Here is a 23,937-nt window from a genome sequence, read left to right on the forward strand (position 1 = left end):
GTGGATATTTATAGGGATGCACTGTGGATGCGATGCTCCCTGGTGTGGATTAACATCCGCACTAGTGAGTACTACGACTATCCGCAGTACTATCCTGATAATTAGACAAATTCGTAAATTACAAGGAAAAATGTGGTTCGGATTCCACTATAAACTGTAGGTCCCTTAGTTGCCATTAGCTGTATGGGCTATTAATTAACAGCTGTGTCCAAGGAACATGTCGGCCTTAGTCACTAACAAGACTACAAGATCGCGCCACTCATCCTACACTCATATTTGGGTTAAAATACGCACATAGTGGCGTCCCCATCTTAAATATTTGATAATTGATAATTGTTGGTAGGTACATTGTCTGAACATAATAGTGGCTCTATTACTCATGGAAAAAAATACGCAAGATTAAAATTGTCTATGTCCACTACATAAACTTTCAAAGTTCAGAAAAGATTGACTTATTTGAAAAAAACAAATTAAGGTGTAACATTTATGCTAATGTTGGTTGATTGATTCACATGTTGTATTAAAATTTTAAAACGGGAGGTTTTTAAAATTTTACTTTGATGATGAAATTACTTTAATACTTAAATACTTTTCAATAAAGTCATGAATAGCACCAACACACAAGACAACAGAAAAACAAGTGATGTTTGACCAAGATTTATAAACAAAAAAAACTATTGTAGCAGAGTCTGGCAGGAGGGCGTAGGAAAATGCCACCATGAAGGGTTTAAGTTAGTACAATATAGATAGTTTTGCAAATCAAAAAACACACTCATCTTGTAAATCAATAAGCTATTTTCAGTCAAATTACTTTTAGAAACTAAGATGAGCCAAAATAAATTCATATGAGCCATTTTTACACAACATTCAACTTAAAAGCTTGCCAGTACGAAGTAAAAATGTAAGGAAAGTAATTGTTGTGTTAATAAGTTATTATGTAAATACATCTGTAATTATATTGTAGATAATTATTTATTAATATACAGTTGAACACTTTAACTTATTATCAAGTCAAGTGTGATGTTTTAAACTATAGGCACAAAACACATTTTCTCATGTAAATATTAAGAAGAGGCTACTTTTTATAGAATTTATAGATTTTATAGAATAAAAATGTTTGAACTTCATGCTTAGCGTTATCATTGACTTTGTCTATGTATATATTTAATGTAGGCCTACTTTATAAAATCGTCCATGATGTAAAATGGATTGTTATGAAGCCAATATTATAAAATCTACTGCAAACAACAGTTTTGATGTATTTATTCTTATTGGCAACAGACCACAATATCTTATAACTTGATGAATATCTATAATGTTTAGGCAGACTAAAAATAACTGTATGAATTTGTCTGGGGACGTTGGTTGATGGCCTGAACACCTCCGAACCCTGGTAGAAACCCTGGTCACCCAACAGCCTGGCACTTTTAATCCCCCAGACACCTTCCCTGCTCTCATACCGTTCCATAAACTGACAGCCCCAATCACCTACCAAGAGGTTGACCGGAAACGGCGCTTCCTCAAAAACTCCTCTCCAGGCCCAGATGTCATTTCTAACCTTCTCAAGAAAGCTCCTCCAGTCATTATTACCCTGCTCACCACCCTCTACACTTCAGTGCTCCTTTTAGGATACTCCCCCAAAGCGTGGAAGCATGCACACGTCATCCTCTTCGCCAAACCCCACAAAGACCATCGCAACCCGTCTCAACTACCGAACCATCAGTCAAACAACAAACATTGATTGAACAAAACATTGATGGTAAAATGATTAACCAAAGTGAAGGTACGAGAAAAATAAATAAATGGAAGATTTCTTACAAGAAACATGTTAGCACTGACCAAAACACAAATACTTTACCATTTCTTTAAAATTTCCCAAAGAAAAAAATACATCCACCAAATACAAAAGTTACAAGTAAGGTAAAATATTAAAACACAAGTAGTTGAGAAATATGTAATAAAAAATTAACAATATAACACTGTTTAGTTACACAATAAAACAAATATTCTAATTTCACTGTCCATAAATATCGCACATTATTTTACACTGCATACTAGAGATGTATTATACATCTATACAAGTTATATACATCCTAGTTTGGTAAAAAAATATCTACCTACAACAAAAGTTACAACAAATCCAATCAAAAGAGTGCAGTCTTAAACCAAACTAATTGAGAAATTTGTAATGAAAAATTAACAACACTGTTTGGTTATACTATACAAACACAATTTGTTCTGTTATTGTTAATAAATATAATATTTGATACTGTGTACTGGAGATGTATTAATATTCATACAAGTTATATACAAACTATTTTATGTACCAAAATATGCGAATATTAAATAGGAATAAAGCTCAATATCACTATGCCTTCACAGCCCGTTGCTCGGTGAGCAAGATGTCTCCAATGTTATATTCCATTCCTAATACTTTGTCCATCAAGATCAATGTGACCATGATTTCTGCTGGGTTTTCTTGGTCTGGTTGAACTTCAATGACAGTTCCCAGCAAAGGCCGGTCTGAAACCAACTGCTTGAACCTAATACAGTCTTCTACAGTCCAGTCCCTGTGGCTAGGCCTTATATCTGAAACAGTAAATATTTTAAATTGAATAAAACTTAATTGTTTATGACACAAACAATATAGTTCTTATTACAAGGTATAATACTAAATCTGAGCATTACTAAGCTTAGTACCTGTATTTAATCTTTCTTTAATCTATAAAAGAGGAAGTATGTATGTATGTACCTATGTATGTATGTATGCAATGTATGTATGTATGTACCCTATGGACTCCGAAACCGATGGACAGATTGTAATGAAACTTTCAGGCATTATTAAGCATTATTCAAGGATGGTAATGTGTGAAGTTTGGTGCAGATCCATCAAAAGTGTTGCTAGTGTGATCCATGGTTGTGTTGCTAGCCTAGTGGTTAGCATCTCGGACTTCGGTGCGGGAGGGACGGGTTCAATCCCCGGCACATCCACAAAACTTTAATGGGTTTGGACCGCTTTCCCTTAAAAGTGTTTGAAATGACCTCTTAACAAAATGTTGCTGTCACACGCAATTAAATGAACAAAAATAGTAGTAACTGAATAAACCGGCACAGTTTATAGGTTATGCAGACAGGAATAGACTTTGACTAGATATGCGGCGAGCCAACTGATAACAGGTCCGCACACATTGAACTCTGGACCAGCTATTAGCATTAGCGTGCAGGTTCTTTTCTAAGTGGTCGACCTATAAACAAGTTCTCGATATAACTAATCCTAACTTAAAATTTTGGTTAACTTACTTGCTATCCCTCCTTTGATTGCCATGAGTGGGAGTTCTCGGAAAATAGCAGGCAATTGTCTCAGACTAGATGTATGGACACATACACAGTCTCCGTAGTCAATGAGACGGACAGCCACTCGATTCCCTGACACCTTGTTGTATTTCACTGACACCCTGGCACAGCAGTATTTAAAATTAGAACTAAATAATGATGTATTTCCTTTTTAACAATAAAATAAATAAATACCCCCGCCGCAGCATACCTGCAGACTTAGCGAATTTCCATTTGCCTGATTGGATTTACACTAAAATGTCTCCTTAAAAATATCACATTTTTATTCCCTATTTAAATGGAATTAGTTTAACGAGTACTGTACTTAGGTTTGCTATAACAGGGAGTGTTTTTTGTTGTAAAATGTTAATACTGTAGCTTAGTAAGAAATGAATGTATTATCCAAGTTTGATCAAAATATGTTCATAAACAAGCAAACTACAACAGTTGACTTATTCTCCATAAGAATAACATGGGAATTTGAAATTTACAATTTTTTGGAATTTTCTCCGTAACCAATAAAAAAAATGGAGAACATAACAACGCTTCAATATACTAAATTGTTTGTTTTTTTAAGCTCTACAAAATTGTTTGGAAAAAAATTGTGAAATTTTGTGTTTTTAGGGTCAAAAATGGGAAAAACCTATATTCAGCCCATAATACCCCGTTCCCATAATCCGATCATGCTGGTTAGCAAACTCGTTTGAATAAATGTAGGTTTACACGTTTGTACCACATGTCATCAAAATCGGATCATTTTTGCTCGAGTTATCGTGCTAACGGACTCATAGGAATTTGAACGGATGGTGTTTTTGGCTTCTAGGGACCTCAAAATGAAAAAGTAATTCGGTCCGGGGTCTTACCATGAGTACTACGGTAATAGCTTATTCCCTATATGGGAAATTCGCTAAAAACTAGATAATGTTGTGTCTTAATCCAGGGGATGGAAAGACCACGGATAACTGAAAACACGGTTAATCCAACATGACACAAACATGTATTACAAATCCCTCAAAATCGCTTACTATTGTATAAGAGGACATTAATGATGTGGTAATATGTAACATTTTACATCAACATAAACAATTAGTATGGCTCAATCATAATATTAATTAAAGTCATTATTCTTGGCTGCTGTAACTTTTAAAATCAGCGCTTGCTCAAACAAACAAAAAATTGCCAATACAGCAATGAATCACGTAAATAACAGAAAACTACTGCTAGTCATAGGATTCTGCCAGTGGCGTAACTAACGCCAATGAAACCAATGCAGTGCATTTGGGCTCAGGCCTTCAGAAGGCGCAGGCCTTAGGGGTTGCAAAAAACTGATATTCTGGAAAGTTTTTAGCAAAGAATATGTTGGAGCAAAACTCCCTGTAGCTTACCAAAAATAAATGTAAAAAAATATTCGTGGTACAATATTCCGTTACAGTCGCAACAGAATGCCGGTGACTCTTTTGTTTACTATAATCGTGATCTCCTCGATGTGTTGTGCACATCTGCGCTTATAGTACAAGAGGATTTAAATAAGCTAAGTTTTGTAAATAATACTAAACCACCTGTAGGCCCAGACACTAGTATTTTTTATATGAATAAACAAGACTTAAGAGAAAAGGAAATGGAAATAGAAGTTTTATTCAAAGTCAAATCTTTCTTAGTTTCAATGGAATAATATAAAGACAGGGGTTGGTTTTGTATAACCAATCTATTCAAAACATGGTAAATCATTTAAAAAATGGTATCGGTATCGAAAATAGATTTTTCAGGTGTCAGTATTGAGAATAGATTAATGTTGGTATCGACACATCACTACTTAAAAGCAATTCGTTCAATAATAATTTTTTATTAATATTCTCATTATCAAGTCTAGCAACAGTTTCGGATATAGCCTGACCTTATTTCACTGTCCCTAAAAAGAGTTTCAATAAGCTTTCTAGGTCATAAAAATAAACCAGAGCCCGATTTGGAGTTGTTGGTAGAGTTGTTCCCAGAGTCGTTCACTGGCTAACAACAACATCGTAGTACCGTTTTGGCGTTTTATACCTTACATACGGACAAAACATTTGAAGTGGTAGTATTTTGATTTAGATATGTTAGCACAGGCAATATGGCACTATTTGTTATAAATCCCGAAACACTTCACTTTGTTACGTTGCTCTTGAACTGATATAGAACACAGACCGCAATGACATTTTTCTACTTCAGCCGCCATCTTGTAACATAATCCATAAAAGTTTTAGGTTGCTTTAACCACAGGGTGATTCTGAGGGGGGGGGGGCAGAATTTATTTTAGCATCTGTCACGTACAGCTCTATATTGCTAGCCTGAATATTGTTAAATATAGCCTAGACCTAATTTTATGAGTATATCAAATTGATAAATAGTGATAAATAGCTGCCAGTGCTCTACTAGTATATATAGTAGCACAGGAAACACCTTTCCTGTGCTCTACAGTAAATGGCAAGTTTAACAATCGTTCTACCCATCTAGATAGATTTTTGATAAATAGCTGATTCCTGAATTGGTCGATTCTGATACCGATTCTGATTCTACAACTTTGGTTTCGATTCTCGATTCCGCACTCGATACTGATACCTGTTAAAAATTCATTTAATAATACATCTATGTGTGCTTCTCCCTATCCCTATAAATAAAGGAGCATGTTATTTTTATTTAATATTTATACAACAAGATAACTGCATTGCTATTGATTAAGGTTACATAGATTAGTTTAGCCTATAAGAAAAATAAGATTAGTTAGTCTATTTCAAGAAGATATGAATTTTAACATATTTTATTACATTTTAAGACAACAATCACCGGTTTCGGTAGGCCTAAAATATTCACTGAGTTTTTTGTTTGCATAATAATTAGGGCACCTAGGCCTACAATGAATGTTCCATATTGCTTGAGTTTATACTCAAAGTCAATATCAAAGTCACCTTCAGTATTGTCATCCATAACAGTCAAAACCAAAAATTTTGAATCTCAAAACCAAAACTTAAAACATTGAATCCCGAATCTCAAAACCTAAACGCGAAACTTTTTAGTTACCTACCTGATCAAGGTTGCTAAAAATACAGGTATTGATAACAGATAACATTTTAATTATGATTATGTGATGAAAACTTAAAGAGATTGACTCCTGATCCAGACATAAAATCATAAATGTGGCGGATAAACTTAAAACCCAAAATAACATATTTTTATGAACATTTTTTTTTGTCCTAGGACGCTAGGCACGAGCCTGGAATTGTTTTTCACATTACTTCAGGCTAGACCTAGGTGTTGCAGCATTATCACTTAGATAAAATCCATTGGTGACTTGGCGGGGATCGAACCCGGGACCTCAGGGCCTGAAGTCCCGCGCTCTAACCACTACGCCAGCTCGCTCCCCAAACAACAAACATTCAAATAAATGAAACTCATGACATTAACATGAATGAGTATTACATTCTAATTAGAACATTTTGTGGTCAATATTTCTTTGTGTTTAATAAATATCACGGAAAGTAAATAAAAGAAACGTCTTATAACACTTAAAGCATATATTTACGCTTATACTGTTACTCACAAGACGGTAAATATACAAAAAAGATGGTGAGTGGTGATCGATTTCGATTGGAGTCCAATCAAAATCGATCACCACTTACCATCTTTTTTATATATTTACCGTCTTGTGAGTAACAGTATAAGCGTAAATATATGTTTTAAGTGTTATAAGACATTTCTTTTATTTACTTTCTGTAAATTTAATAACACGTACAATGCTGATCCAGAAGTTATTTAATAAATATCAATATGAAACTGAGTTGTAAGTTGTTCCAGTATTTAAAATGTTTTTGCAGTTCAGAATACAATTTACTTGTTTCATTAGTGTTAATGGAGATGTGTTTGCTCCATTGCTACCAGCTTTATAAGATACACAAAATGAGAGCAGTTTCAAAAATGAAATTGCCAAAATTTTCAATTTCTAAACTTTTAAATCTTGAAACTCACCCATCAAATCTCAAAACCGAAACTTTTCCAAAGTTTTAATGGTTTTTAGATTTGAGATTTGGTTTTGACACATCACTATTGTCATCATCAATATCACTTAAATTACTTAAAGAATCATAAAAAGGTCATGGGAGTCTGTCACATCACTAGAACGGAGATCATAATCCATTTTGAACAATTCACTACGCAAACTAAGAACAAAACCAAAACTCAGGTTAAACGATTAATTTTCCATTTGCAAACTCGCGCAAGACAGCTGTTCAGCCAGAGAGAAACAACATATAACGATAAAATTACATCGCCAAACGGTTATCTCCAATAGTCACCATGAAGCCCTGAATTAGCTGAACAGTTAGTGCAAGTAAGCTGGGGCATTGATCACACATATATAAAAACAAATTATACACTACTCTTAGCCTGCTAATGAAATGTACATAAACCCTGTTACGAGTTAGAAAAAGCGAGTTATACTAGTGCCATTGACTATATACACCTTATGTGTATTATTTATACATTCAATGCTTGTACCATCTGGCAACCTTCTGTACTACAGAAGGCCCGCGGACAATGAGCGTCACTTCTGGTGCTGCCCAAGGTTCTATACTCGGCTCGGACCTCTGGAACGTTGCCTACGGCAGCCTCCTTAGGTCTGAAATGCCTGAAGAAACCGTTTCAGTTGGGTACGCAGATGACATTGCAGCCTTAATAGCTGCTCGTAGTGTTGAGCTGGCCCAGCTAAAATTAAACCGAGTCATGCGAGCTATAAACGCATGGATGGTAGATCACGGTCTCTCTCTCGCGCTGAACAAAACTGAGATCGTGATTCTGACCAAAAAGCGGTTTGACACCATTGTGCCGTTGAGTGTGGGGGACGTCGAAGTCCAATCCGTTCGCGCCGCCAAGTATCTTGGTGTCATGGTGGACTCTAAGCTTAGCTGGCGGGACCAGATATTCCGAACGGCGGACAAGGCCGCTAAGGTGATCTCTTCTCTTAGCCGGTTAATGGCCAATGTCGGAGGTCCTCGTTCCAGTTGCAGAAGGCTGTTGAAGTCTACAGTTCAGTCTGTGCTCCTGTATGGTGCGGAAATGTGGGCAGACGGGCTCAATAAGGAGGTGTATAGGATGCGGCTTGCCAGAGTGCAGCGTCAGGCAGCACTCAGGGTAGCATCCGCCTACCGAACAGTGTCTGAACCTGCCATCTTGGTGGTTGCTGGAGTAATCTCCGTCAAACTTTTGGCGGTGGAGAGGAAAGCGATTTATCAGCGGCACGGAGAGGACCATGCAAAAACGGAGGAGCGCAACCGCACCTACCAGCTCTGGCGCTGGACCAGGAGACTGATTCAGCAAGTCCAACCATGGGTTGACCGACGGTATGGTGAGGTGGACTATTACCTTACCCAGTTTCTGACAGGTCACGGTTTTTTTCGGTCGTACCTGCTCAGGATGGGCAAAGCCGTGTCACCCAATTGCATCTACTGCCCAGGCACTCCCGACGACGCGGAGCACACCTTCTTCCGCTGCCAGCGTTGGGAAGGTTCCCGCCTGGAGACTGAACAACATGTAGGGCAGTTGTCGGTAGACACGGTCATTCCGATGATGACGGTGGGTGAGGACAATTGGACCTGTATGTCACATTTCGTCCAGGATACTCTCCGTACAAAGAAGCTAGAGCTTGACTGAGATGCAGTCTAGGTCATAAAGAAATTGAATGCCAGAAATGGCGCGAGCCCTGAGGGCTTAGGTCACACGTTGACCTGACCTGAAGTAATGTGACAAACAATCCCAGTTGCAACTAGTTTCGACTCCTATGTGGAACACAGAGTCATGACCACGCAACTACCCGTGCCGCGTCGTAGTGTCCTATACTGGCCAGTAGCAATGTTATTCCATATTTTCGTGTTTCGTGTTGTATGTGTGTGTTTTTGTATTTACCGACGACCTCAACTTGAGTGACATGACATTTTTATCAGCCTGATGATGGGATTTTAATCCTGAAACCGGCCGCATAAGACGACAACAATAGGATCACTGACGGACAGGTAATATAAACCATTTTATCCTATGTGGAATCATAATCAGGCGGTACAAGGACTTCTTCTTTCTTCATATGAAGAGCGTCATATTTAACACGTAAAAATAAATAAACATTTACACACGACACAAAACACGTTACGGATACGAAACATTTACTGATCAGTTACGACAACAGACGACGCTAACCCGACGGAGTTTAAGTCCAGACTGCGGGTGGTCATTGCAGTGGTGTACGTCCGTTATTTTATCACCTCAGGTTACGTCCTAGTCCTGTCTAACACACTTCCACTCCCCAGTATCCTTATGGCAGTGTCATATATAAAATTGGACGAAAACGTTAGTTGATCATTTAACACATTTTCGTGGTCGGATGTTACTGCCTTATAAATCTCAAACTCTTCTAAGGTGTTTAATTTAAATCTGTCTCTAGAGAAATGTAAAATATTCATGTTGTTACTAATGCTGGTATAATTGTGGCCTTGAGAAATTAAATGTTCTGCAAAAGATGATGTCTGGTGTACTGTTGGCGCTTTTGGGAGATGTTCCTTTAATCGTTTTGTAAAGGAGTTTTGTCTGGCCGATGTAAACTTTAGTACAATCGGTACAATTGATCTTGTATACGCCGGATCTGCCAGTCCTTCTTTCTGGGAATAATAGTCGTTGTTGAAACGGAAGTAATTCTGATTTAGTACCAATCTAGTGAGTGAAACTAACTCATTTATTGACTCTGTAGATAGATTTAAGTTTTTAATTAGGTTTTGGTGTAATAAAGTGATCGTTTCTTGGACGGGTACATTGGTGTACAAATTGACAATGTCAAATGATAACAATTTGTAGTTGTCTTTTACAGCATGGTTCTTAATTTTATCAACAAGTTCTAGACTATTTTTTATGCTATGACTATTTTCCAAAACTATTTGATCCTTTATTATTTGATCTAACTTCTTGGCTATTTTGTAAGCTGGACTTGGCATGAAATTCACAAGGGGCCTAATCGGGACATCAGTTTTATTAACCTTGGGTAGGCCTCTGAGTATGGGGGCTTGTGGGTTAGTTACTTTCAATGACGCAATATAGTTTTTTGATAATAGATTTTTACTTTCGGAAATGGCTCTATTTATCAACTTGCTATAATTTAAGGTGGGATCTTTAGTTGCCTTTATCGGCCTTAGTGATAAGAGCATTGTGGTCGGCAAGCTTGTGCTTTACGCTCGCTAGGACCCGCCTCATAGCATTGAACTTCCTGTGTTTTCCTGTGCGTGGGGCAGTTTTTGCAATGCATCTAGCTTTATTGCCTATGATAATTCTAGTAGCTTCTCGTACTTCGTTGGTTCTAATTTGTTTGATTGAAGTCTCAGTATCCAACAGCTCAGTGACTAAACTGTTTTTCTTACTGTTAGGAAAATTGAAATTTAAGTAACCCTTTGTTTAATAAACTCAATTCCTCTTTATCAAAATCAAAGTGTTTTGTGTCGTGTGTAAATGTTTATTTATTTTTACGTGTTAAATATGACGCTCTTCATATGAAGAAAGAAGAAGTCCTTGTACCGCCTGATGATGACTCCACATAGGAGTCGAAACTAGTTGCCACTGCAATTAAATGGATTGCTTGATAGCAGGTATTTAAACCTTTTTAATATTATTTGGCAATCCGGAGGCTACATCCACAATGAAACAATCCCAGGTCTGTGTCCAACAGAGTAGAGGGGGTATTTTAGTTAGTAGTCTGACAAGCTCAGGAGTCTCACACTACAGGCTGGCTACCTGTGTGCGGAAAAGCATTTTTACCTCCTCTCCCTAAAAAAAAAAAAACATCTGGCAACATTGCCCTCAATCTGACAACATGGCGGCAACTAGAGTTCTGTTAGTTGTCACTGTTGTCAACTGAGTTGAACCACAGAAAACATACTACTATAACCCAGAATGCCAACCGCATGGTAAAAAGCGTTAAGTACTTTGAGAGAGCATAGTAACGCTGGTGGTGCTGCCTACGAATTGACAGGCAAACCTCTCTCAATACGCTTTTTACCATACAGTTGGCATTCTGGGTTATAGTAGTATGTTTTCTGTGGTTGAACACGTAGTCATTGTCATTCCCTCATTCGTCGTCGGCACTCGTTGTGAAATGCAAAGGCAAGCTATTTTAGATGATAATATTAGCTGGCTACAGAGTATTCAAATAAACTACGATGTGCGACTCTTTAAAAACTTCAATGTCAGTTCTTGAGGCAGGCGAAGGACTCTAAGGGATTACAGCCCTCACACACACAAAGACACATATACACACACACATGGGTCACGCGCCGTGGGGTAGGTTTGGCCCTGCTGGCGAGTGCGTGTGCGTTTGGTGGAAGGGTTGTTAATCCCTCAGAGTCCTTCGCCAACCTCACGAACTATAACATCATAATTAACCCACTTTTAAGAATCGGTATAGAGTACAATGAAGCGAATTATCAAGTATCGGCGATTCTTCAATACCACTGGTATCAAAGGTATCGAGGTATTGAGAATCAGAATCGGCCCATCGCTAATGATAAACAATACATGAATAGAATTACAACATATCCAAACTCACCTGTACCACTTGTCCTCATAGTAGGCAGCATACAAACAGTGTTCCTTGACATCCTTAATGTCAAGTCCAACATTAGCATCAGTTTGGTAGTACTTGGCCATTTGTTGTGTCAATTCCTCCAAATCATCACTATACTTTTGAATCTGAAACTAAAATTGACCAATTTTGTGAAAAATAAAAATTGAATTACTGTTCGAACTAAGACCGAATTTACTTTAAGATACTTAGAGATAGTAGACATCAGATCTTTGTGGACTAAATACAGCCTTATTTATTAAAAAAGAACATAGCTTAATGGGCCACTCGAGGAGTGTGCTACTATCCTAATTATTAGCGAAGCTCTTTGGGATCAACTTTAATAAACATTTTGTAGCACTATCATGCAATAACTGCTGATACATATTTCAGACAAACTTACCAAGAGGTTATTTCAACAAAAAGTGGGAATGTTTAAAAATAAACAAATGAGATAATGCTAATGCAATTTAAAACAAACTGAAAATGTTCAATTTCAACATTCAACATATGGGGCAAACGTGGCCACATCAGTTTAACAAATTAACAAGGAAAATGTAAACATGATATTTACCACATTATGGTCTTAACAAACCATCGCAAATCACAAAAAGTAAATCAAAGATACGTCTGATAACACTTAAAACATATATTTTTACACTTAAACTGTTAACTCACAAGACGGTAAATATATATAAAAGATGGTAAATGGTGATCAACTGATAAACTGTACAGAAGCATATCAAGAAAGGCTAAATGTGAGATTCTATAACTGTAGAGACGTAGGAATTGGCTAACTCAGGAACTCGCTAACTCGGTCGTGTGTTGGAACTGGCTAACTCAGGAACCGGCTAACCGTCTCAGTCAGGAATTGGCTAACTCCGGAACCCGCTAACTCGATTTTGTCTCGCGGCGGAATTCGCTAACTCTGGAAGTCGCTAACCCGGCAGCACCCACTGCACGGTGCGTTGCCAACCTTGTACGGCGAAATAATCGTACACTGCCGTATTTTAAAATGTCAGTATCAATGTAGATGCAGTAAATGTTATTTTTTTGCTATACATTCTACTTTTAACAGCTAACTAGCCCAAATTAATTAAAATGCAATTTAAAAAATCATGAAAAGAGGTTTTTTATTTAACTGTACAACGGCCAATGAAATGAAATGTCTTTATTGCCTTTAACATGGTATAACATGCATTGCAATTGTCAAAGACTTTAGACGTAAAATTAATATTAATTAAGAGGATAACCCGGGTTCTACACTAATAGCCTACGATAACATAAATTTACAAATTGTATTTATGAATAGACAAATTTTTAATGCAATCCATGAATACATTACCACTTTATAATGTATTGATCAATATTTATTTAAATTCAATAGCTCTATTTAAAAAGATATTAGCACTACAATGTATTTCTGTAATGACGTTTAACGTGTAAATTTTATCGGGAAGATAATCCTCAAAATTCTAGGCATACAAAGTCTACGGCAATTACTGAAGATTTTTTTTTTGTCTATTTGTTGGTTGCATCGAATAGGATAGACTATTACAATACTGCTTCAATTTTTGTTAATAGATTATATGTTTCCTAACAACATAATGTAAGAACATTTAAATTCCTTTTCTTGACTAAAGTAAAGACGCAAATATTGTAATACATTGTTAACGTTTTTGATTTGCGTTATTATTAATTAATGTACCTAGGTAAATCATGTGCCTGATATAGAAAAATACCGAAACTATTTTTATTTGTTTACCAATACTATGATTCGGAAATATTTCGGTAATATAACAGAAATATTAAAAAGAACCAAACTATTGTTAACACTCACACGACAGATATAATAGGCCTTTAAAGAGTCAAATATTATAACCTATCAAGGACAAGCATTCAAGGTTACAAGCCCAGTATACAAAATACGAAATTAATAGTTTTATTTGAAGAATTTCACAAAATGGTATTTATTCCAATAAAAGAAACAAATGGAGGACTACGAGAATAGATATTTCATAACATGTAAAAGATCCAAATTAAATGTACAGTACTATCTTTTTGCATCCCAATAAACTACTATTTAAGTAAGAAAACCATGTGTAAAACATACTCCCTTATATTAGTACATTTCTCATCCTTATAGATCAGCTGAAGTCAGTTTTATTGTTCTGTCCGGTGCACTGTCTTTAGAGATCGTGTTTTGTTTACAATTGTTTCTTGTTTTCAGTCATTAAAAATCTCGTTTAACCAAATAAAACAATCTAATCATAACTAATAACACGTCCCCTAGTTATATAACCAAACAGTAAAGAACAAATCATGAAGTTAACTATAAAATAATAGAAACACAATTTCGTCGACACTAGCGATCAGTGTCACCGGACATGAACTAGGCACGAAAACGAGCTTCAAAGGTTACAATGGGATGTAAAGTTTACTTGTGTTGGTTAGTCTATACCAAGACTATAATGCATTTTCTACCCTAATAATCATAAGAATAATATTAAACATACTTCTAAATATATTTATTTTAATTTTCTACCCTAATAATCATAAGAATAATATTAAACATACTTCTAAATATATTTATTTTAATTTTCTACCCTAATAATCATAAGAATAATATTAAACATACTTCTAAATATATTTATTTTATCGACTACGTTGCTCTTACTCCTAATTATTCGTAGGATACGACATTATGGTACCGATACGATCGTAGGTACTACACTTTCGGCAACACTGGCCAAAATCTTCGTGCTTGACTCCTATTGGACAGCACGCGAGGCTTCTGATTGGGAGTTAGCGAGTTCCGCCGAGGGGCCGAGTTAGCCACTTCCGTACGAGGACGGAATTCGCTAACCCGGCTCTAGAGCGGGTTAGCGGGTTCCGGAGTTAGCCAATTCCGAAACCGAACAAGTTAGCGAGTTCCTCTCATCGAAAAAATTTGAAGATAGGGCGTTTAACATGGGGTTAGCGAGTTCCAGAGTTAGCCAATTCCGCGGACCCACTCAAAACTGTGTACTTTCTGCTTTGTTACTTTATGTGTGTCTAGGTGTACTCACTACTCACTGGAGTTTGAGCACAGAAAAGAATGCCAACCGCATGGTAAAAAGCGTTATGTACTTTGAGGCAGCGCCACCAGCGTTGCTATGCACTCAGCACAGCAACGCTGGTGGCGCTGCCTACGAACTGGGTATTTACTCAGGGGAGGTATAGAAGAGGCTACGATGACAGCTGTGGGCTTCTTATTCGCTGAGGGAACGCCATTAACGTAACAAAACGGTTTGTAGCCATCGGCCTCGATGGTCTAATGGTTAGCGTGCCGGGCTAATATGCTGAAGGTCCCAGGTTCGAATCCCGCTGGTAGAATTAACTTTTTGTCCAAGATTTTTTTTATTATCAGCAAGTTTGGTTGGTTTGGTTCGGTTATGACAGTTTAATTTTATTATTAAGTCATTATAAAATTTTAATTGAGCAATTTCTAGTTTTATTTAATAAACAGAATTACTTTTTCTATTACTAAACTTTTGTTATATTATTTCATTATCAGCAAGTTTGGTTAGTTCGGTTAGGTTATGATAGTTTAATTTTATAATTAAAAAATAATAAAATTGAATTTGAGGCATTTATAAATTTATCTTATGAACAGAACAAACTATTTTTGTGATTAGTAAACCTTCATTGCCAAAGTGCTCTCTACTACAGCGCTGTTCACGGAGGAACTTTGAACTAAATGCCTCATTCGTACCTCCCCTAAGTCAGACCCTACAAACTGACAGGCAAAGCTCTCTCAAAGTACTTAACGCTTTTTATCATGCGGTTGGCATTCTAGGTTATAGTAGTATGTTTTCTGTGGTTTGAGTCAGTCTAGTCTGGCTAGTGGTTCTATGCCTCCGCCTCAGTCTGAGTGCCTGAGCTGAGACCAACAAGTAATAAACCTTTGACTATTAATACAATACTTCTGTATCCAATAGCCAATGTAATAAACATAGCCTTTTTCACTTCTTGTTCGATTTACCTTTATTCTTCAGTTGTAAGTGTTATTGTGTAATGGCGTTACTTTGAAATAAAGCAAGAAAATATAATAGATTAATAGTTAATAAACTTTATTATAAGCTGTGTTTATAGAAAAATGTATCAAGGTAAAAAAAAACATACACATGATTTAATTAATTATAAACTATGTGATTGTTAACAGATAGAAAGCAAGTTAGTTTCTTTTCAATATACCCTTAAAACTAACACACTCCAACAGGGTTTTTCAATCTGGACACTTGTAGGCCTTTTATCAGGAAATCGACTAGTTGGTCATTCCTAGACACGATGACCAAATTCTAATTGCGTACCTAAAATGTTCTTACAAGGTATTGCTCTTGTACATACTGGTATCTCACATGAATATGTTTTGTTATCTTTTCTGCATTTATAGTGGGAAAGTCCAAATTTCACAAAGTCCAACAAATTTCAAAATGCCCAAACTCAATACTACAAAAAAGTTCAGGCCAGAGCCATTTTAATGCGCTTGAATTGTGACATTTATTAATTCGGCTTATATTTCTCTTAACCAACGGATTATTGATCTGCAGAAAAAGTTTATTGTGCTCTTATTGTGTCTAAAAACATCTAAACACAGAAACCTTACCTAAAATAGTAAATATATCTTGACAGATGTTTTACAGTGGCCTATTACGGACCGTGGCCCACTTGGTTGGCCTTAAGTGAGATTTGTGAAAATAACACTCCACTTCGACTATAAAACAAATTTCATGAAGAGCAATTACCATTTAAGCAGTCCACTTCGACTATAAAACAAATTTCATGAAGAGCAATTACCATTTAAGCAGTTACTGTCATGACAGAAAGTTTGTGTTCCTTTTGAACTAGATATCCTTATTCTTTCTATGATATGTTGATTAACAACAATGCATGTAAACGTCACTATTTACGTAACAATTTACAGTATTTGCTTTTTGGAAATGCAGCATTGCTTTGTCATTTGCATTATTTGTTGCCAATGAAGCAACATTATATTCATCAAAAAGAAGATAAACCAGTTAACATAGGAACAATAACTCATGACGGACAGTGTAAGACAAATTTATATTAATTGAATGATCAACCATATTTTGTAACTAACACAATAGTCATTATTGTTTTTCACCTATTTATTACTCATTAAAACAATGCTAAATGCTCACAATTGTCGTAAGCCTTTAAAGCAACCGTAGATTTTGACGGGTTTCAACTAGTTTGTTATTATTTTTATAACCTCACTTTCAGGATGTAATTGTTAATCTAGGAGTTCCTGTTATAAAAAGTAATAAATTAAAATAATAAAAAATAATAATAAATAACAATTCAATAATAATAATAAATAATTAAAATAATAATAATTCTGACTTTATAACATAAAGTTCCAATTCCTGGTATTGTCACAACCCAGACAACTCCTACATCGTACACACTAACACTTTCTTAAATGTTCTCAGGCAGAAGAGAGACAGAAGACAGACCAATAATTAATTAGAGGAAGGGGAGTGGGGCGTGGTAGAAGACAGGCAGTCGTTCCCCGCTGCAAGCTGCCCCAATTGTAGGTCAGTAGTGTGTTATGGTGTATTTTCAAAATAGGTTTTTGTGTAGATATCATAGTTAAATATATAATTAAAACAACTGTAATCCAATTAACCAAAATGTGAGGACATTGATAAATCGAAATTTAATCTTGAATCATGATTTAGCCCAAAGCTCTTGGTAGAGGAACACTTGATAACCAAACCAACGACAAATTGGAAATTTAGAAGGTATAAATTGACCACGGCTAGTCCCCCTTTAGTGACACTGTTTAAAACATTGATTAATTAATAATAATAAAATAATGCATTTCAATTACTTCTTCAGAACTGATACCAGTACCAGCAGAACAACCTGCGGCTCCTGCGCCAGTACAAGGGGAAGAGCTTGAATTACCACTTGGAATTTTAAGTAAATATTTAAACTGGGCTTAAATTAGAAAAAAAAATATATAGCTGCCACACTTAGGATACGTTCAGGACTATTCACGCTTTTATGCTAACTAGGGACTTTGCCCCGAATGGCAAAATCTGTTTTTAAGTATCTTTGTTAGTTTTCAAGATAAATTCAAACGAATACTCTCCTCATACATTTCTTATGGACGTTTCGTACTTTGAAATTTTCTAAAGATAAGTTTTCTTATATATCTAGTTATTATAAACGCTTGCAGTTCATTCTTGCCATATCAAATATGGCGATCGAAGATGGAGGCAAAAACGTGCTACCTATGGAAATTAAGTACTAACCAACGAATAAATATTAGCATTGGTCTCAAGTCAATTTCTCTAAAAATGTGCAAAAAAAAGTATGTGGTATATTTTTTTCAAAATTTGTCCGATGCTGGGAAAAGCCGCAATTTTTATAGTGATTTTAAGGGGTTTCCTTTGGGCCAATTATAACAAGTTTGAGTATATGTCACTCTGCCAACCCAACACTAAAAATAAAACCATAAAACGTATCATTGAATATTTGTGAAGGTAATAGCCTGAAGGTCCTAGCCCTGACTACTACTGTAATTGCCTATTATGAAAAATTGAATTTTGGTATGTTTGAAAACGCCTACTTTTCCAGTGTTCCCATGCTCGGATTTTGTCAGATTTTTGTTTGTATATTACCCTGTATGTATAATTTAAAAATATGGATTAAATTTTATTAAAGACATTTTTCACGATAAAGTTATAACTAATATTTTTTTATATATAAATACATGGACTTCCATTTTAATAATATAACAGCTTATCAAAAATCGTTAATATTAATGGGTGTCTAAGTGTACATTTTTATTTACTTTATAAAACAGGCTCAACCTAACCACCTTGCGGGAGCAGCTCGGGCACTCGCCGCAGCTGCTGAGGCATGGCCAGTTGGTGCCGATGCAAATGTGCTTGCTGGAGCGGCAAGAGCCTTGGCAGAGGCAGCAGCTAGAATCAATCCACTTGAACCCATAGAGGAAGCTGCTCTTGCCATTGGTGAGTAAAAAGGATAATGTTGTATTGCAATTATCCCTTACAAGAAAAATCACTTGTGTATGAATTTAAATGAAGATGAAATTAAGTAATTTCATTTAAACGTAGTGTTTGGGGCTCATTGCTGGACAAACTATTGTGTCATGCAACCGTCAGCTGTGTTGCTCACTTAATCCTCGTTTCCGTTCTCAAAACTTTGGACATCCAAGGGGAGGAGCCCTAGAGGAACTTGGTAAAGTACATAGTCCTATGATATTCCTAGGTATATGGACAATCTTTGTGCTTAATTTGGGCTGTATCGGTTTAGTATTTCAGTCGTGGCAACCGGACGGATAGACACCACCTCAATTTTATAATAGTATAGATAAATAGACAGATGATATAGTCATATTGAGATTTAATATGCAAATAATTACAACTAAGGTTGGTTTAACTTTTTTTTACATATAAAACGATTAGGTATTATAAATTTTTATAGTATATATTATTTTCTGTGACTTAATATGTCAGTAATTTGGTTTCGAATGCTATCAACAGTTATTGGTTAAAAATGAGCATTTGCTCAGGTAATTAAGTATATTGTGTACTAATAAAACGTGCTACCTATCAAAATTAAGTACTAACCAACAAATAAATATTAGCAGTGGTCTCCTCAAGTCAATTTCTCTAAAAATGTGCAAAAAAAGTATGTAGTTTATTTATTTTTTATTTACATATTTATTATTTTATAAAAATTTAGTTTAAAAACTTCTGATATGTAGTTTATTTGTTCAAGGAAAATAATGTAGAACAATGTAGAAAATGGTGGTCAAGGAAGAGGGAGAGGGAGAGGCCTCAGAGGAAGAGGAAGAAGAGGGCGAGGAAGAAGAGGGCGAGGACGGGTTTGTGGCCTTGCTCTAAACCAAATGGCCACTGGTTGAACAGGCACCCGCAGCCGCTCAGGTACCCGCAGCTGCACTGGCACCCGCAGCGGCACAGGCACCTGCACAAGATATAGATGAATTAGAGCTGGAACTCGATGTCGTAAGTCAATGTGTAAAATGGAATAACTCAAAAATAATGTTTAATTAATATAGAGTTTGCCGAATACAATTCGGTCCCAGATATGTTTGTTATAAAATGAACAACTTTAATAAATTAATAATCTTCGACATATAGTTTGTTTTTTCTTTAAACTAAAAAATAACGATATTAAATATAATATACTTTAATTCAATTTTAGCTATACATAAAACATATTCATTACTAATTATATCACACAGCAACTAATCAATTTCATATTTAATAAAACATAATAATCACAATAATAACTGGTTTTTAGTACACAAATTATGCTAAAAAAGAAACATAATCATATAGGCCTCTAGGATATAAAATAACATAAATACCGATAAGTGTAAATTACCAGAATATTAATACCCAGTAAAAAAGTGTTGCTACATTATTGAACACTCTAATGTTGGGTCAGTTGGGTCGTCCCAGAATCAACATGTAGCTTTTGTATGCAATTTTGCTTGTCTGAGGCAGAGTGGCACAGGAATTAGGGTGGCTAATCTCTCCCTCGTCCACCTCACCTTTCACAATAATCCCCTTCTCTATATTCTGTACTAGTTATAAAGGATACATTACAAGTTTGGTTTGTTGCAGGGAGGTGCTGGAGCTGGAGGTTGGGTGCCGTTCAAGTTGATGTGGAAGATGAGCAGGCCGAATATGATGAGAGGTCGTGCATTGCCTGCGCGGTCAATGTTCGTACATATTTGATCGAGCCTTGTGGCCATCTCTCAATGTGTGGGAGATGCGTCACAATTCACAGGGTGACTGTAACTACAGTAGATGGGAACAGACGTCCCATACGTTGTCCAATGTGTCCGACGTCTGTCACAAGTTACCACAGAGTTTTTTTTTATAACCCTAGATCAAGCGGTCTTTTTTTATTCACCAGTGACGGGTATAGTTTTGCCCTTTTTTAGTTTAGTGGTAGCATTATTATCGCCACAGAAAAGTTATTTGTGAATATAGGTACAAATATATATATTATATATATTATCTTTTTTAGGGATAAATGTAGAATATGATACCAATATTATTTTAACCAAGCAATGAGTTTACGCGAAGTACTAAAAGGTTTGCAAATATTTAGATTATGCTAATTATAAATTTGAAAAGCAACCCAAGAGAAACTACAAAATGATTTTTTACACATTTCATATAAATATAAAGGTTGTGTGAAATATGATTCCCTACGTAGAAATATCATTACATTTAACTTCTCATTGATGTAAAATAAAAAAATCTATTCTAAATGCAACCAACTTCTTTTGGTCATATGTAGGAAATTATTGAATGCATCTACAGCATATAAATATGATACAGCATAAAAGAAAATAAATAATCTTTTTAAAAATAAATATATGTATGTCGTTGAGTTCTAACACTTCTGAGTTATTTACATCAATATGTAATATTGTTCAGTATTTCGTCTAAGTATTTGATGTAATATTATTTGTCAGGCAACTCAGCACTGCTTTATTTCAATTGTCTATTGTTTTCCTTTCCACAGAGGTAGAGAGAGGTCCCGTTATGCTATCACATTACTTGCTTAGAGGGGTCTAAGTATTCCCTCATTGGTGAACTAAAATATAGCAATAAATTTATTGGTCGAGACGGTCATGTGACCACTGGACCAGTCTATTCCCGATACCCACTAGCGTCAGTCTTTCGGAAAAGCTCCTTGATGTAACACTCCCGTTCATCAAGTCTCTACGCCATGGGAATGTTGTCAGCAATAAAGGACATAATAATTAACAAATAAATACTGTTTATCTTTGTATTTTATTTAGGGACTGCTTATTTATTTTATTTTACATGAAGTAGTACGGATAGTTGGGCCTCTATAAACTATTTATGTTCATCAAACCAATATATTAGCTTAAACCAAGAATGTTTTAAATTAATTCGAGTTACATTTGAAAAATAAATAGTGTATGAACTGCACAATGCTGATAACCTAATAAGCTGCTTATGCTATGGAGATAATTTGTTCATGCTTATTCCTACATTCGTTGTTTTCTTGTTCATTACATTCTTTGTGTGGAATAAAGATAGTCACTTAATTCATGCATCAGCAGTTGGTCGCATTTCATGGATCTTTGACCCATTCCGTGAGTAACAGCTACGTTTACGTCGTATAGGCTATAATATAAAGTTGGGCATACTTTTGTTCAATGTTAGAGGGTAATAACGGTCCAATCCAATGGTAAACGGAGTCCCGGATCTTAAAATGGTATAGACTACCAGAATGATGATTCATCTAAGTGAGACTTATAAACTCGCCATTGTAAATGCAGAGTTGTTTGATCTTATATTATTCCAAAAGTTTTTTGTTTCTTTTGTTTTGATACTTAATACTTTATTTATAGTCTATGTAGCCCCGTTGATAAGATTTTCTATGAACTCAGATTGTTGATAAGGAGCTAATTTTACATTTCCTCTTGTTCTTCGCCAGAACCAAAAACGAAAGTCACAGATTCTCAAGCAACTTCCCTGTGTACTCGAAAAAATAGTTTGGGTATAGTTCACTGATAGATTGTAGTTCCACATCAGAGTACTTGCCATCTTGAGAAGGTAAAGTTTGTACAACTGAACGTCAAACACTGATCTTGTGTAAGATTCATCACCTACGATAAAAATGTTTCCCACTCATTAGCAATTATCTGTACAACTTGCAAGCAGATTTCCCCATGATTGTTCTGGTGGCTATAGAAGAATAAATTATATTGATCAAAACAATAAGTTTCCGTCCCCTACTATGGGTATTATTTCACATTCCATACTCAAACTTAAACTCAATTACCACTTTCCTTTAGATCAATTCGCAGGAAAACTAAAACATTTCAAAAATACAAAATTTACACCAAAACATACAAATAATGTACAAAAATGCACTTTCCATGATCAAAATTGTGTGTTAATAAACAAAAACTCCTAGATTAATAATTACATACTGAAAGTGAGGTTATAAAAATAATAACAAATGTCTGACAAAAATTAAACAGCTGACGAATAATTTATAAACTGTGTATTATATTCTTCAATAAGAATTGTATTGACTCAACCTTTGAAGGGCTGTAGGTCTTAACCCTTAGAAAGAAAGTTAATTCTAATGAAGTTCGGCAAATCAATTTAAGTATAAATTTAAGTTTTCCAGACCTATACAACACTCTCACTAATTCAGTGAAAACAGAAAAATGATTGGTACCATAGTTTTTTCGGAGTAGGCCGTGCCGCGTAAAATGACATTTTGGCGTCACGGACAAAATTACAGAAAGACAGACAGACAGAAATTGAGATAAGACTAGTTTCGGCTTTCTTAGGCTATGAAACGTTAAAATAACAAAAACTGCACGATTCTACGCAGTGTACAGACAAAACTGTAATTTTATTTATATAGATAGATTATGTTATTTTCCCATACAAACCCCATAAAATAACAAAAAAAAATTGGATTTTAGAAAAAAGCCGATTTTTATTTAACTTAGTATGTTATGGTCCTAAATATTTTGAAGGTTTTTATAATTTTTTTGTAATTTTGATTTTAATGGGGATTTCCCATAAAACCCCAAACCGGAAAAATAGGATTTTCCCAAAAATGGCATGAACGATTCTTAAAAATTTTGTATTTCATATAGTCCTTTAAATTCTGAACCAAATTGTATGAATCACATTACCTTCAAAATTACGGTTAAAAAGTTATTCTAACTTAGGCTATGTTGTTTTACTATAAAAGCCCATAAAATTACAAAAATATCTGATTTTTTAGAGAGCGCTGGTTTTGATTAAAATCAATATGTCATTGTCCTTATAGTAAAAAAAAATAAAAACAAAATAGTACAGTACCCCATTGCTGTAACAATTACGGTTCAAAAGTTATTCCAACTT

At 35.4% G+C, this 23,937-nt stretch overlaps 1 protein-coding gene across 3 annotated transcripts in view; it reads right to left on the bottom strand.

Annotated features, from left to right (window-relative positions):
- Positions 1–1,940: 1,940 nt before the first annotated feature.
- Positions 1,941–23,937, bottom strand: part of LOC128988661 (tudor domain-containing protein 7-like) — a 166,482-nt gene continuing 144,485 nt past the window's right edge. For all 3 annotated transcript variants that reach the window (XM_054410163.1, XM_054410162.1, XM_054410161.1), the window contains 3 exons: positions 11,942–12,090; positions 3,301–3,455; positions 1,941–2,589 (listed from right to left, as the gene is read on the bottom strand). In XM_054410163.1, coding sequence (XP_054266138.1) covers positions 2,369–2,589; positions 3,301–3,455; positions 11,942–12,090 — 525 coding nt within the window. In that variant the 3' untranslated portion in view covers positions 1,941–2,368. The remainder of the gene's footprint in view (positions 2,590–3,300; positions 3,456–11,941; positions 12,091–23,937) is intronic.

Source organism: Macrosteles quadrilineatus, unplaced genomic scaffold (assembly GCF_028750875.1).
Source record: "Macrosteles quadrilineatus isolate MER2022 unplaced genomic scaffold, UCM_ALF_1.0 Scaffold_3__2_contigs__length_128488019, whole genome shotgun sequence".
Taxonomy (NCBI): domain Eukaryota; kingdom Metazoa; phylum Arthropoda; class Insecta; order Hemiptera; family Cicadellidae; genus Macrosteles; species Macrosteles quadrilineatus.